Source organism: Phyllostomus hastatus, unplaced genomic scaffold, assembly GCF_019186645.2.
Source record: "Phyllostomus hastatus isolate PE091 unplaced genomic scaffold, TTU_PhHast_1.1 phas_contig_5, whole genome shotgun sequence".
Taxonomy (NCBI): domain Eukaryota; kingdom Metazoa; phylum Chordata; class Mammalia; order Chiroptera; family Phyllostomidae; genus Phyllostomus; species Phyllostomus hastatus.
Genome location: NW_025333897.1, coordinates 3,844,989 through 3,862,035, shown reverse-complemented (window position 1 = coordinate 3,862,035; position 17,047 = coordinate 3,844,989). Strand labels below are relative to the sequence as shown.

The 17,047-nt window shown below is 41.9% G+C and overlaps 1 protein-coding gene across 4 annotated transcripts in view; it reads left to right on the top strand.

The window, feature by feature from the left end:
* The window catches only part of CEP89 (centrosomal protein 89), a 90,026-nt gene that overhangs the window by 13,200 nt on the left and 59,779 nt on the right, over positions 1–17,047 (top strand). For all 4 annotated transcript variants that reach the window (XM_045846722.1, XM_045846721.1, XM_045846723.1 and 1 more), the window contains 2 exons: positions 652–835; positions 9,569–9,674. In XM_045846722.1, the coding sequence (XP_045702678.1) occupies positions 652–835; positions 9,569–9,674 (290 nt within the window). The remainder of the gene's footprint in view (positions 1–651; positions 836–9,568; positions 9,675–17,047) is intronic.

Sequence of the window (17,047 nt, the reverse complement as noted above, 5' to 3'; positions counted from 1 at the left end):
ACGAATGCTTGCACATGAATATATGGAAAAATACTCTCAGTCAGATATGCACATTTACATACTGAGATTTAAATTCTCTGGGCAAGTTGTAGAAAATCATAACCATTGTCATCACAGGTTGGAGGAGTGACTTGTGAAATGATGCTGTGTGATGCGCGTGTAGGTAGACCCATAAAGTATTTGTACCGTCTGACTCAGCAGAGTGCCGTCGGGTTGGTGGTTCTACAGGACTAGTCCTAAAAGCAGAAGAGATTATTGCACATAGATGTCCAAAGTACAGTTATTTATAACAGGGAAAATTGGGAGGGGGACGCATAGTAAGGGAAATGGCTGACTAAACTGGTATAACTACTTAAGTCTTTATAACATTATGACTTTAAAAACTTGTTAACAAAGAGGCAGATTGTATTTGTATGCAGTGATAATAATTACAAGAACCTAGGTGAAAAACTAGAAAGAAATTTTAAGAGTATACAGAGAGATGGGATAGTGGATGACTTAATCCTTTAGTTTCTATATATTTTATAATATAGTTACAATACTTATATGGTGGGGGCTCAGAGGCAGTGCACTCTAATACATGTATATATACCCATTTGAAGTAAGTGGCTGGTTTAGTTACTTATTTTTCTCTTTCATGTTCTAATGTAGACCAAATTGGCAGAGGGAGACAAGAAGAAGAACTTTGCCATCCTTCGAAATGCTGGGCTACGGGGAGGAAGAGGACACTGACTTGTGCCTGTCGTCCAGCTACAAGGAGTTGGAGGATGTCAGTGCTCATAAGGAAGAGAGAGGCCTCGGCGATGCTGTGTATGCCGTGCCCTGCAGGACTCAGGTGCTTGTCACGTTGCAGCATTTAGTCTGCACCTTGACATTAACTCATAGTAAATTGTGTATAAGTAAGGACTTTCTTTTCTCTCTTCTACTTTTGATGGCTTTCTTTTTTCGGCTTATTTTTTTAATGTGTCCAGTCTCTGGCTAGGCTAAAATTTAAAACTTTCTTTACCTTTCAAAGACAAACATCTTTACATGTTCAGTGCAGATTTTCATCCGACGCTAAGTAATCTTGCTTTTTTCTTTGACCTCAAAAGCTAATTTTCCTATTACTTTTACAGTATCAGTGTGCATAGTGGTAACCTTTCTTCAAATTCATGCCTGACGAAAGGTGTATTCTCACTTGTCTCTATACTAGCTGACATTGTTTGAGTGGTTACCATTCAGTGAGTCTCTGTTTCAAGCTCTTATGTGTATTTATCTCCCACTATCTCGGTGAGGAAGCTCCATTCATGACCCTCTCACAGGTGGGAAACCGAGGTACAGAGAGGTTGAAGGAGTCCATTTCTCCACCACTGTCCAGCTGTTCTGGTTTAAACTCTGTTCTAGGGTTTTGAAAACTGGATAGTGCCATTTCTTTAATTCAGCCGTCCCCCACCTTTTTGGCTCCAGGGACCAGTTTTGTGGAAGACAATTTTTCCATGGACTGGGGTTGGGGGATGGTTTCAGGATGTTTCAAGAGTATTACTGTCAAGCTCACCTCCTGCTCTGCAGCCTGGTTCCTAACAGGCCCAGACTGGTACCCGTTTGTGGCCCAGAGGTTGGGGACCCCTGTTTTTAATGGCAAAAGACAGCACCGTAGCTTGTTTTTCCTTTCTCTTTTTTCACGATCACTGTAACATATGTTAAGCATAGTGACTTCACATATAGACTGGCAACATAAAACTATATTCATACTGATTACTCTCTACTATATTGAATCACATTTTAGATGGCCTTAGGGAGCTTATTTGGCAGAATCTGTATGTGAGTGTTTCCTGAACTAACCATCAATTTCCAACATATAGACTTCAGCATGCAGAGTTGGGTTTCTTTACAGCAAGGAGCACGGAACAGGCAGACAGCTGCCAGGAGCCCAGGGAAGGGTCTTCTGTGGGTCTCTGAATTCCCGCTGCCCCTCAGTCTGCTACTTTCTGGGAGTGTTTCGGACTGAGGTTAACAGATAGTTGTATCACTCAAATGTGTTGAAGTGAAACTTGCTGCCCCATTTCCTTTAGGGGACAGCAACCTGTCGTGAGGCTGTGGAGGAACTCTCTAGCGCTGGTGGGAGTATAATTCGTGCCACCACTTTGGAAAACTGTTTGGCACTATCTGTTAAAGCTAAACATATGTATTTTCTATAACCCAGCCAAAAAAAGAAAGCTGAAAAGTAGAAAATAACATTATTAGTGTTCTCATTCTCCAGAATGAGCAAGTATTGACATCTTAACAGTCTTTGCATCAGATTTTTTTTTTTATAAAAGAAATTAAATTACAGTTAGAGTTCATTTTCTCTTTGTCTCCCATTCCCTTTCCGTCCCTGGAAGGCCTTCTTCTCTCGGATTTAGAATGCATTCCAGAAGAGTTTGCTTTTACTCTTTTACTAAGAGTAAACAAATACAGTAGTTTTTTTGTTGTTTTTTCTTTATGTACAAGGGTCACCAGACTGAGCCAGTCATTTCACCTCTTGGCTTTTCTACTTGACATTGCAGTTTTGAGATGGATCCATGTTACTTTATCTACTCAACTGCTGATGGACATTTAGGTTATTTTCTTGAACATTTGGTACATGTGCTGGTTCACATTATTAGATATTTGCCAGCTTATTCTCCAGAGCGATTGTTCCCTTTTTCCTTCCCACCAGCAGTATTTGCATGCCAATCTCCAGATTTTTGTGTAACAGGCAAGTCTTTTCCTATACAACCTAGGAATCAGAGAAGGAGTTTTAGTCACTGATTGCAGTAGAAAGATTTCGTCATAACCTTTACACTGTCCTGGCAGACAGCATGAGTGAAAGGTCCCCTGAGCTGGAAAGGGGTTTCAGTTTGCCATAGCCTTACACTTAGTTTTTTTGTTTTTTTTTCCCCTGGGGGCTGGTAGATAGTAGGGGGAGGAAGACATATTGATATTTTCTTAGCATTAATATATGTTAGGCAGCTTATATGTGCCATTCACTTACTTTACACCCTTGGGGAAAGTATGTGATGAGACTGGATAAATGACTTGCCCAAGGTCCACCAGCCAACCATCCAGTGACAGAGGCAGGATTTAGACCAGGATGACCAGTTTTCCCTATTAAGAATTAAAATTTGTGTTTATAGTTCTTCTGCCTATCAAGAATATTTCATAGGCCTAAAGCTTTTTTTTTGAAACAGGCCCAATATTCTTAAATTTATTATAGATTACAAAGTTATATCTTTGAAAAAATGGGTGTGTGAAACATGTAAAACCGCCATTTAATCACTAGATGGCGCCAGCTCCGAAGGCGATACTGTGTGAGGTACATTTTAATTTATAAGGTAAAAGTAAAATTGCCTTCCCTAAATTCACGTGGACATTCTATAACCTGGGGTAAATAATTTATAATTTTATCTTTTTCTTATGAATTATTCATACTTTATTTGAAATGAACAGTTGTCAGAACAAGGCAGGTAAGAGAACAGGCCGACCCAAGCAGGCAGGTTGGACCCAGGTCTGCACGCCATGCCTCTCTCCGCTGCAGGGCGGTATGGGCAAGCATCTGCATGTAAGGGGTGCACCTGCTCGGAAGTGGCCTAACAGATGGAGAGAAAATCATGTTTTCAGTAGTCTTTTGGTGGTGCCACCCAAAAGTAAGGCTGGAGGGTGTGGGGTGCCTGAACTTGTGGTCTGTTCACACAATGCTAGAGCCCAGTGGACAGAGCAGTGTCAGGGGCATTCAGAGACCTGAGTTCAAGTCTCAGCTTGTCTGCTTCCCACTTGGACAATATAACTGTGGTAAGTCAGATAATCTCCCTGTGCCTCAGTTTCTTCATCCTGTATAAAACTGCACTGGGGAAGAGATTGTCTTTGGGCAGGTAAGTAATTCAACAGATATTTATTGAACATCCAGTGAATACCAGGCACATGCCAGATGCTGGAGAAGCAGTATAAAACAGAGTCCATAGTCACACAGTTGTTAGTAATCAATCATAGTTATGATAAGTGTTACAAGGGAAGGGTACAGGCGGCGTGATACCGTGTGTCAAGGGACTTAACCTTTCCTGAGAGCACTGCTGAGAGTGACGGCAAAGGGCTAGAAAGGAGTGACAGCCTGCTTCACTTGAAGTCACTTGACCTTTCTGCCTGATACCTTTGTAAGTTCATTCTTTAGCCTTTGAAGGTTAGTATATCACCAGAATTAATTGTGGTTCATTATTTTCTGTTATTTTTTTTCTGAAAATTATTTTGTAATTTTGTTCAGCAAAGGTTTTCATTTCTTTTTTTACTTCCAGGGACTATTTCCTCCCCCATTTTATCTGTGACTACTTTCATCATCTGTTCATTCTATTCTCCTTTGAGGTCACTAGTTGTGCCTTTGTTGGATGTCCTTTATTTGTCTTCCATGTCTATTATATTTTCTACAATCGCTTGTGCCTCTTTTTTCTTTCCAGTGTCACTTTATGTGATTTTCTTTTGTGCGTTCTCCACATTTCAGCACTTTGTCACTGTGTTTAATACTTCTAGTATAGCTTCCACCTCTGTGTTGGTTTTATTTTTTTCTTTTGCTTTTTGAGTTCTGTCAACTTCCTTTTCACATCTGCCTGTGGCCTCATCACTTTTCTTGATATCCTGTATCTCTTCTTTGGGGTCTTTATGTCAGCCTGTGCTGTCTGTAATTTCTTTGAGAGTGCTCGGGCTGGACTCTGGACAATGGAGGCAGGCTCTCCACAAGTGTCTCCCATTAGTCCCTCCTGCCTGGGAAGGACAGTTGTCCTGGGCCAGTCCACAGCCTTGCTCTTGTTGCACCCGTCAGTGGACCTCTGTGGGCCTGTACCTGTAACGCTTAGATACTTTGTGTTTTGGAGCATCTACATGCCTACGGTCCATCAGATTTTAGTGTTCTCCCTCTGTTCCAAATTTCATAGGTTTGGCAAGTGTTTTTGCCAGATTGTGGATTAATACTATGCTTATTGACTAAGCATTTTTTCCCCATTCTTCTGATTGATTTCCATTGGTTTTAAGGGAGGAGACTACATGCCTTATTACCATTTTCAGATAGAAATCAATAGGATGTTATTGAAGCATTCTTGCTATTGTTTGTGGATTTGCAGAGCATTTGTCATAAAATGCTATATATTCATTCATTTGTCCATTTAAACAAACAGGCAGGTCCACCCACCTGTCAATAAACCCATATTTGAGTGTCCGCTATAAGTTTGGATGGAGACCCAGAGAGAAATTGTTCATAGAGGGGTAAACTAGCTCTGTCTAGAAACTTCTGGAAGCCAAGGAATAGTGGGCATTCTTTTGCTGCTGCTGTTGAGGATTAGGAATGTTCCTTCTCTCTCCACAGTTAAAAAAAATTTTAATTTTCTTTTTGTCACAAAGGTAATATATGAATACACTTTTCTTACAAAAACTTTTGATACCACACATAGAGCAAAAGCCCACCCTGAATCCCTGCTTTTCATATTGTAGTCCTCCCCTTCTCTCCAGAACAAGCCTCTGTGGTCAGTTTGATATGTGTGTCTTTTTTTGCTGCAGATAATGGAATAGACAAACATAAGGCTTAAATAATAGACATTTAACACTCTCACCTAACAAAGTCAAGAGGTAGAAGATTCCAAAATTGCTTCAGCTGCCTATTGAAGGCTGGGGCCTGAGGTTCCCTTGGCGTCCTCTCCGTGCTCACCAGTGGGTGGGGCAGATCCTGGTCCCAAAGCTGCAGGAAGAAGTAGAGAAAGGTCCTTCTTATCAGGCTGCTCTGTGCTCATCAGGGAGAACATTTTTTCCGGAAAGCCTGCCAGCAGGAGGCTCATTGGTCACAGGCCCATCCTTTGACCAATTACTAAGGGGAAGAGGATCGTCATGATTCATCCCCTAGAGCTGGGCCCATTTTCCCCAAACAAAATCATCTTAGCAAGGTGGAAAGGGGGGCACTGACTGCCAGCGGTGAGTGCGGCAGTGCTGTTGTGGCTTGACTCCTGCATCTCCCTCTCCACGTTTACATGTATACACCCTATACAGGGAGACATACCCACTCTCAGTTCATTTCATGTAGGTTATCACTCTGCTCTAAAGGCAAGCACCTCTGCATGAGCTCGACCCTGATTGGTAGCAGTAGAAGGCCAAGATAGCAAGTCAGTGGCCAAGCCGCCACTCCAGGCAATTTGCAGGAGCCACCAAGAGAGTGAGCTCTGTTACCTTTCAGTGTTGGAGTGTCCTCCATGTAACAGGTGAGGAAGCACAGATTCACCAACCCTCAGTTTATTTATACTAATGTACCATGTCAGGGGAGGTCCACCATGTGTTGGGGCCCACAAGGACCCGGCGCGGGCCTGAGCAGTCCCCTGCCAGAGTTATTCCTTGGTTTACTGCACATTTTTACCACACTCTTGCCCGGACTCAACCCTGAGGGGGAGCTAGCTGGCACCTCCTGTTGCTCCACCTGGAAGACGGTGTAAGCACTTTGGGTGGGGTTCTTCTGTTAGCATAGTCACTACGAAAAGAGGCACCTGGGAAGGTGACCGTCCCCTTCTCGGCTGTGGCCTGTGTGTGATTAGGTTAGTCACTGCTGGATGTTAGTGTCCTGTCCCTCTCACAGTCACGAGAATCTGTACACTGCAGCTTCCTTGCTGTGCCATCAGGTTTTCCAGTATCTTTTTTCTTGAAGTGTTAGGATACTTCTGATGTCACAGACTAAACTTGCGTGTTTTGAACTTTATATGCACGAAATCGTAGAACACGTATTCTTTTGCCTCTGACTACATTGGTAGGTGTGCACAAACTTAAAACTATATCTTCTTGGTAAATTGAACATTCAGTCACTATAAATCGAGCCTCTTTATCTCTAAAAATGTGTTTCGCCTTTCGTCTCTTCACCTGACACCCTCTGTCTCCCTTTTGTTTAATGTTCGTGTGGTCTACTTTTTCCATTCTTTTTTTTTTTTTTAGATTTTACTTATTTTGTTTTAGAGAGGGAAGGGAGGGAGATAGAGAGAGAGATAGATAGATAGAGAGAGAGAGAGAGAGAGAGAGAGAGAAACATCAATGTGCGGTTGCTGGGGGTCATGGCCTGCAACCCAGGAATGTACCCTGACTGGGAACCCATTCTTTAATTTCAACTTTCTATGTCCTTATGTTTAGCTGTATCTTATAAACAACATACTGTTTTTTAAAAACAAGTTTTAAATATATAATTCACATACCATACTATTCATCTGTTTAAAGTATGTATTCAATTTAATATAGCATTATAGTTTTGTTAACTGAGTTTGACAAACTTTTCCTTTGTCTTTTTGCTGGACCATTCAATTCTTCCGTATTTAATGTATGTAAGGATCTGCCTGAGTTTAAATTTGCCATCTTACTTTACCTTTCCTGTTTGTCCTGATGTTCTGTATCTCTTTTCTTCTTGACTTCTTATGGGTTGATGATTTTTCTTTCTCTCCACTAATTCACAAATTATATCTTTTTCTCTAATAATTACCATAGGTATTATAGCATGCACATTTTACTCTTTAAAATCTCAGTAAGTGCACTACCCCAGCAAGAGCATGAAGGGACCTTGAACAAGCGCTGTGGACAAACAAGGGACAGGCCCTTCCATCACCACTGGCTCCCGGGCTGGGGCCAGGCTGGCCTGTCCTGCTTCTTCCTGTCCTTTAAGGCCCAAACAAATGTTTTAGTTGCCAAGGTTATTTTTACAGTTAGAAGTATTTGGTAGTTTAAAAAATATAAATTAAGCCCTGGCTGGCGTAGCTCAGTGGATTGAGCGCGGGCTGGGAACCAAAGTGTCCCAGGTTCGATTCTCAGCCAGGGTACATTCCTGGGTTGCAGGCCATAACCCCCAGCAACCGCACATTGATGTTTCTCTCTCTCTCTCTCTCTCTCCGCCCCCCTTCCTTCTCTAAAAAAATAAATAAATGAAATCTTTAAAAAAAAAAATAAAAAAATATATAAATTAAAACATTTAAAGTGTTGTTTTGAATAATGTCATAATTCTTTAGTTTATTTATCGATGTAGTAAATATACATGAAAGGTATATAAACTGTTAAGTGTAAGGTTCAATGAGTTTTTACAAAGTAGTCACCATCATATTTTTTTGTTTTAAAGGAACATTATTAGTACCCTAGGAGTTCCTCTGTGTGGCCAAGAAGAGGTCACTACTTCCCCCAGAGTTAACCACTGCCCTAACTCCAAGAGTAGATTAGATTGTAGAAAATAACCATGGATTAGTTTTGCCTATTCTGAAAATTCTGTGAATTTAATCCCACAGTATGTATTCTTTGGAGTTTTTGAAAAGTCTTCAGTTATTATGCATGCATAGTTGGTTCATTCCTATTGCTGCATAATATCCCATTATACAACTATGCCATCTAATTACTTATGTGTTCTACTGATGATGGATATTTGGTTATTTCCGGTTTGAGGCTCTCAGGAATAGTGCTGCTATGAACACTCATAGATGCATGTATATCTTCCCAGAAGGGTGTATAGGAAGGAGTGAGGTTTACATTCTCAGCCTTAGTACTACTAGGTACCGCCCAACAGTTTTCCATCGTAGGGCATCTTTATGATGACATTGGAGACCCTTAGCACTTTTTACACTTCCTTGATAGGAGTGAGTAGCTTAATATATCTCTGACAGGGTCAGTGAAGCATCTGGTTCCTAGGGATGAAAACTGAGCAGTCATTTCTTTCCTCTCCTTTCAAATGGTGAGTGGGAGACCTATCTGCCGCTCCCAAGCTGGGTTACCTTGGAGCCACTTGAAGGGTGAGTGAGCCTCCATCGGCCTTAGCTCTTGACTCTGCAGTACTCCACTGCATCTTGCGGGTCAGTGCCAACACCTCCCTGCCAGCCTTGGAAGGGCCCTTCTCTGTCTACAGCATAGCACAACTAAGACAAGATGATCACATAAGTAAGATTTCAGTGAAGAGCCAGGGTAACAGAAGAGACACCAACCAGAGAACACCACAGTTAGCTTGTTGGACGCTTGGGTTGCTTCTATCCCCACTTCCCAGAGCCCTGCCAGTAAAACTGTCTCTGGCTCATCAGGGTGGTCCCATTCCTGGCCCACAGGTATATAACAGACAGCTCGGCAGCCTGCCACCATTCATGATATCTGTATGGGAGATGTTCACAGGCAGAGGAGGGGAGGGTTCCACTCCACAAGGAAACATTTCTAGTGGACACACATAGCCAGTGAACATAATGGACCTCGACCCCACACAGTTGCCCCACTGCGGGTTCTCACAGTCGACAGCCCTTGTCCTACGTAGAGATGATAACACAGCATCAGTACCAAGGTGCGCTGGCATTGAGTGCTATGCTCAGCAGGCCAGATGCAGCCCCCTTTTTCTGGGTTGGTCCTTGGCAGGAAGGAGACAGAGAGGCTGCCGAAGCAGCATGGATGGGTTATGAAGGAGCCCAGAGTTTCATCCAGCCCTGCCAGGTGTGGTCCTTTCGTGTCTCAGAGAAGGAGGTGGCACTGGAGAAAGTGTGGAACTAGCCATTTGCGTTTACTGGGAGGAAATTTGCTCATTTGTTTGTCCCTTTGTCTCTTGTAACAGAAGGTTTCGTTGTCACGTGGGGTGGACAGCGAAGATGAGGAAAATATTTCCGAGCAAGATGGGTTTCCAGACTCACCTCTTATACCACAGTGCACAGGAGAAAAAGGTAAAAAAATCTTTTCAAATATTAAAAACTTTTTGTGGTAATAAATATTTGTTAACTTGGGGGAAAATATAGCCATTGAACCTCTGTACTGTGACTCTGTTATTACAAGTAGACATATTCTAAATTTTACTTTCACTGAAGATAAGTTACTCTAAAGTCAATTGCATGGATGTTAAGTCGTGCTCACTTTGGAGTCCATTTCAGCAGTTCTGTCAGCCTGAAGAGGGTTATGGCTCAGGCTCTGAGGCTCTGCCCACTCTTTCCCTGTTCCCGGGTGCCTGCTGCCGCAAGGGGCTGGTCGGTGCTCCACCAGTGGTCTCCACAGAGTGCGCAACTGGAACGTCATGTCTTGTCCACCATGCTCTCTCCATTATTTTGTTACCGGCCTTTAAAATCTGATGACACACCCTGAATATCTATGTGTTCATTCATGTCCATCCACTTTCTAATGTCTATGTTGCCTGTGGCCTAATGTGTCACCTATCAGTCAGAATTCAACCAGGAGAAAGCACATGATGATTTAAACAGGGAAAGTTTAACATAAAAAATTATTAACATAACAGAACTGCCCACTAAGGGGTAGAGAAGTTTAAAGAATACAGGAACAGCAGATAGAGGGAACAGCTAGCTACTCCCTCTACAGTTTACACAGAGCACCCCAGGGAAGAAACACATTTGGAGAATCACCCAAGGCCGAGATGCAGACACTACAGAGGGTGCACCTATAGGCCACTGGCTGATGGAGAAGTTATCTGAGTACTATCAACTCACTAGGAAGCTGTCTTCAGGGGATTGCCAGGAGAAATCACCTATGGGGAAGTGCTGTTGGCCGCCTAGGAAAGGGAAGAAAAACAGGAAGAGAAAGAGGGAGGTAGCATACTGAAATGAAGAACCCAAGCCCCTGCTCCTCCAGGATCTTTCCAGCACCCTCTATTGATGAAACTTATATTGCGGCACCTGGCAAGTAGAAATACTGCAGTAATGCAAGCAGTGAAGGTAGATTTGGAGCTAACAAGCAGTGGTAACTGGTACACTTGGTAACATGAACTTGGAGCACTTCTGCAGTGACTTTTGCTTTGTTATGGCATTAAAAGCCTCTGGACACTTGTGAAAAAGGCCCCACACCCATCCCAAATTCCAATTCAGTGGCTCTAAGCTGGGGCCCAGAAGTCTAATTTTAAGAAGCATTTTGGAGAGTCTGATGGTGATGATCCTTGAACAAAACATTTGAAACCCTGGTTTCTGGTGGTTTGGTTCTTGACTCTGTCATTTCCAGGTGACAAGATGCTTGGCTTAACCCCACTTCTGCTCAGTCTGTGAGTGCCTCTCATCTGATTATTGTAAGGACTAAATTCAGTCACATGTGTGAAGCACAGTGCTTTCCGTAAATACCAGCTGATAACTACTGTCTAAAGGCTAAAGCCATCAAGCTCTGTGCACCTGGTGTGCCTCTCTGAGCTCTAGTGGTACCCAGCCAGGAAGGCCAGACACTGAAGTCTTTTGGTCCAGGTACCAGTCCCTTGGCCAGAGCTGCCAAATTCTTGCTGATGGATGGCATCCCTCTCCCTTCCTTGATCCCAATAGTGCCCTCCCACTGGTGCTTTTCTTTCTCCTCCACAGCTAAATTTGTCAAAAGATATCTCCACATACCTTCTCCCTTTCCTCATCTGATGGTGACTTTTCTACCCACTCCAGTTTGGCTCTAATCCCCAGACCAGTGACCTTCATTCTGCTAAATACTGTGGATGGAGCATTCCACACAGATGAGTGCTCCTGCTGTCTTAAAATAATCTCTGGCTTCATGAGATCACACTCTCCTTGCCTCTCTCACCTCCCTGGGGACCCCTCTTCATCTCCTTGCAGTCCCATTTTCCTCTACCCGTCCATAAACTGTTGGAGTTCTCCCCGTCCTAGTCTAGGCCCTTTTCTCCATCCTTCTAAGTCAGGGGTGTCAAACTCATTTTCACTGGGGGCCACATCAGCCTCACAGTTGCCTTCAACCAAAATAATTTTAGAACTGTAAAATTGTAACTACTCCTTAACTGTTAAGGAGTTGAAATTACATTCAGCCCTTTGAAGGCAACCATGAGGCTGTGGCCCCCGGTGAAAATGAGTTTGACACCCCTGTTCTAAGTAATCACACCTGCCCCTCTGCTTCCAATACCATTTATTGAGTGAGGCTCAGGTTTCTTCTCCCAGCTCCTGACCCCATGCAACCAGCTGCCTGCTATTCAATTCTGTTTATTCCTTCACTCAGCCAGCAGATATATGCATAGATATGGAATGCCCACTATGTTTTCGCACCACGGTAGCAGCCAGAGCAGCCTTTTCAAACACAAATCCGGTGCTGTGCTCCCATGTACCCTCACACATTTTTACTTGGATCTGGATTCCCTTAGCAACAAGACCTGGCAGGCCTGCCCCTGCTGACCATTCTCCAGCCATTCTGGTGCTCTTTTATTTCCTCAACTGCATGATGTTCCATCCTGCTACTGGGCCTTTGTCCTTGCTTTTCTCCTTCCTCACAGTCTGCTGTTTGTTATATATACACGTGAAAGAGGATGGGATGTGAGGTTGTATGTATGTTTGACATTTTATATGTTCACATGTATCTAAAAGGAAACATATCCACGTAAGAACCTCTTGGGAGGGGAAGGGTTCAGAGGATTATGTTATAGAGGAGTTTTGATTTATCTGTATTGTTAGAATTTTTGACAGCATGAACATGTTCATGTAGTGTGAATTCTCCTTCTTTAAAGTCTGGAGCATTACCTAGCACGGCACCTTGTATGCAGTAGGATGACCATTACTGGAGACCTTTGTTGTTATTTTAATAGTTTGTACCACTGCCTGTACAGACCCTACATATGAGAAGGTGAAGACTCTAGAAATCTTGAAAAATGATAAATGAGAAAACAGGAAATTAAAATATAAATACAAGGCCTTGCCTAGTGTGGCTCAGTGTATTGAGTGCTGGCCTGCGAACCAAAGAGTTGCTGGTTCGATTCCCAGTCAAGGCACCTGCCTGGGTTGTGGGCCAGGTCCCCAGGAGGGGGCATGTGAGAGACAACAACATGTTGATGTTTCTCTCCCTCTCTTTCTCCTTCCCTTCCCCTCTCTTTAAAAATAAATAAAATCTTTTAAAAATACATAAACACATATATACTTGGAACTAATATAAAATAATATTTAATGTCAAATGTAATTAAAAAAATAAAAGTGTACAAAGAAGAAAATATATACAAGGTGAGGCAAAAGTATGTTTACAGTTATGAGTACACAAAATACGGTTTATTTTTATATTATTATTTATTAATTATTGTATTATTTCCCACAGAACAGCCGTTAGCCCACTTTTGCCCCACCCTCTACATGCACAGAGCCCAGTGATCTGTGTGTACATTAAGTGTTAAAGTAAACTTGGGGTGATACAGAGTCTTAGTTTAATCTTCTTCAGGTTCTTTTTCTGAAAAGCTGATGACGAAGATAAAATGGAGATCATTGTTTTTCTTTGGCAAAATAGGCGAACTGCTCCTTAAAAACTTTTATCATCATAATTTTCAAATATGTACAATAGTAGAGAGAACAGCAAAATGAACACCCATGCCCATCACCCACCTTCTACAACTGTCAGCATTTTTCTATTTTTCCTTTTTTAATGAATTTTTATTTGTAATTACAGTTGATAATATAGTAGTTTCAGGTTTACAACCCAGTGATTAGACATGTATATAACTTACTAAATGATCACTCTGATAAGTCTAATACCCATCTGGCACCATATTTAGTTATTACAATATCATTAACTATATTTTCTATACTATACTTCCCCATGACTATTTTGTAATTACCAATTTGTACTTAATTCCTTCATCTTTTTCACTCAGCCCCTCATTCACCCTCCCTTCTGACAACCATCAAAATGTTTTCTGTATCTATGAGTCTGTTTCTTTTCTGTTTGTTTATTTACTTTGTTCTTTACAGTCCACATATAGGTGAAGTTATATGGTATTTGTCTTCTCTGTCTGGCTGACTTTACTCAGCTCAGTACCTCTAAGCCCATCCATGTTGTCACAAATGACAAGCTTTCATTTTTTTTATGGCCGAGTTATATTCCATTGTCTAAATGCACCACTTCTTTATTTATGTACCTGTTGATGGACACTTAGGTTGCTTCCATATCTTGACTATTGTAAATAATGCTGCAGTGAACATATGGGTGTATAGGTCTTTTCTTTTCATGTATTTATTTATTTATTTATTCATTTAAAAAATATGTCTTTTCAATTTAGTGTTTTAGATATCCTTGAATAAATACCCAGAAGTGGAATTGCTGGATTCTTCTTTATCTCTTTTACAGCCTTTGTTTTAAAGTCTGTTTTGTATTTGGTATAAGTATTGGTACCACAGCTTTTTTAATTTCCATTTTCATGAATATCTTTTTCCATCCCTTTACTTTAAGTCTGTGTGTGTCTTTCTATCTGGAGTGTCTTGTCAACAGTATATGTATAGTCTTTTTTTTTTAATCCATTTAGCTACCCTTTGTCTTTTGATTGGAGCATTTAAAAAAATGTTTTTAGAAATTTTATTTATTTTATTTTTAGAGAGAGGGGAAGGAAGAAAGAAAGAGAGGGAGAGAAACATCAGCATGTGGTTGCCTCTCACACAGCCCCTACTGGGTATTTGGCCTGCAACCCAGGCATGTTCCCTGACTGGGAATCAAACTGGTGACCCTTTGGTTGACAGCCCGCACTCAATCCACTGAGCCACACCAGCCAGGGCAGTGATTGGAGCATTTAATCCATTTTCATTTAAAGTAACTATTGAGCCCTGGCTGGTATGGCTCAGTAGGTTAAGTGTCATTCTGGGAACTGAAAAGGTCACAGGTTTTATTCCCAGTTGGGGCACATTCCTGGGTTGCAGGCCAGGTCCCCAGTTAGAGTTGTGCAAGAGGCAACCAACTGATGTTTCTCTCGCACACTAAAGTTTCTTTCCCTCTCTTTCTCCCTCCTTTCTTCTTTCTTTAAAAGTAAATAAAATCTTAGAAAAATAAATAAAGTAGATATGATAGATATGTATTTATTGCCATTTTATTGTTCATATTTTTTATGTGGTTTTCCCTTCTTAAAGAAGACCCTTTAACATTTCATGTAGTACTGATTTGGTGGTGATCAACAATAACTTTTTCTTGTCTGGGAAGATGTTTCTGTGTCCCTTGATTATAAATGACAGCTTTGCTGGGTAGAGTAGTCTTGGTTGTAGGTCTCTGCTTTGCATCAATTTGAATATTTTGTGCCAGTCTCTTCCTGTTTGCAAAGTTTCTGTGGAGAACTCAGCTGACAGTTTTCTGGGAACTCCATAACAAGTAACTAACTGCTTTTGTCTTGCTGCTTTTAAGATTCTGTCTTTGGCAGAAGCCGAGATCTTCCAGAGCCAGTGGGGGGAAAAAAAGAGCCCTGGCTCTCTCTAACTGGGAGGCTCAGAGGCTCGCTGGAACTCCCTGGCTCCTGAGGTGGGGCTGTCAGTCTCACGCTCTCAGGCTGTTCTTCCAGAAGGAGACTAGACGACTGTGCTGCTGTGCCTGCATTTCCCAAAGGATTGCATTTTCTATGGGTAGGAACTCCAGGCTGGCCTGGCAGAGGGTGGCAGGCGTATTTTTTCAGTGTTCTCCAGGGAACAGGCTGTGAGGCAAAAGCCTGTCATTCTTCCAGAACTGTGTAGTTTTTGTATATTATGTTGTTTTTATTTTGTAAACTAACCATATAGAAACAAGACACTGTAGAAACTAACAGGAAAAAAGACAGGACAACTCAAGTGTTAGAGTTTAGCCTTAATAGATAGGCTTAAGTGATTAAAGCTGTGACTTGATAGGCTTCAGTATATGCTTTTGAATAAAGACTCCTTTCTTTTATCATCAAACCTTTGCCTCTGAAATGTTTGCCTCTGGAGGGTGGGCAGTGGGCAGCAGAACCCAAAGTGATGTTCGGTAACATCCCTATTTATTGCAATGTAATTCACAGTAGCCAAGATTTGCAGTCAGACTTAGGACCTGTCAGTACATGAGTGGGGAAAAAAGCCTGAGGAATTCTTTTTATGTCCCTTCACTTATTTTGTGTACCATTTTGAGCTTTCCTAGAAAACAGTTTGTGGTAATAGCAATTATATTTGAATTTTCCTTTTTTATATAGCTGATTCTAGTTTCCTACAATTTTGACCATTATTATCTTAGTAATATTTTTAAAACACAGTATTTTAAAATAAAACTATTGTTATTAACCATTTTATTCCACATTTAACTTTCAAAACAGCCCTCTGAGATAAGTGCTTTTTAAAATCCCATTATTAAAGATTCTCTCTTTGTCTTTAACCTTTGGCCTTTTAATTATGATATGCTTTGGTGTGGGCCTGGACTCTGTGCTCCTGAACTTGTGTGTGTTCTTCACCACCTGAAGGAAGTTTCCCATCACTGTATTTTCAAATAGGTTTTCAGTTCCTTCTGGTACCCCCATGATGCAAATGGTGGTACACTTGATGTTGTCCCAGGGGCCCCTTAAACTGTCCTCATTTTGGCGGGACTCTTTTTCCTTTTTGTTGTTGTGATTGGGTATTTTTTGCTTCTTTCTCTTCCAAATTGCTGATTTGATCCTCTGCTTCATCTACTCTACTGCTGATTTCTTTTACTGTAGTCTTCATTTGGTTATTGTACTCTTCATCTCTGACTGGTCCTTTTTATATTTTCTACCTTCATATTTATGTTTTTATCTCTTTGTTGAGTTGACCTATTCTTTTCCTTAAGTTCACTGAGCATTCGTATAACTAGTACTTTGAACTCTGTCTGGTAGATTGCTCATCTCCATTTTGTTTAGTTCTCTTTCTGGAGTGTTGTCCTGTTTTGTCATTTGGGACATTTTTCTTTGTCTCCACATTTTGGCAGCCTCGCTGTGTTTGTTTCTGTGTATTAAATAGAGCTGCTATGCCTCCCAGGCTTTGAACAGTGGCCTTATATAGTAGGTGACCTATAGGGCCCACTGGCACAGTCTCCCTAGCCACCCCGCAGTGTGGGCTGTGTGTACCCTCTTGCTGTAGTTGAGCCTTGATTGTGGTTGGCCCATCAGTGGGAAGGACTGAGCCCCCCTCCCCAGGCTAATTGGCTGAAAGGACTGGCCAGGACTACAACAGACGAGTTTTTGGGCAGGGGCTGACCCCATGGAGCAGCACATGCTTCAGTGGGGCTCTGGTGCCGGATGAGTCCGCCCCTTGAGTGTGTCACTGGTGGAGTTGGTTGGGTGGTACTCTGGTGTGGTCTGGAGTTGTCCTTTGGATTGATGCACTGGCTCTGGGGCCTCCTGGGTGGTACAGACCAAGGTTGGCCA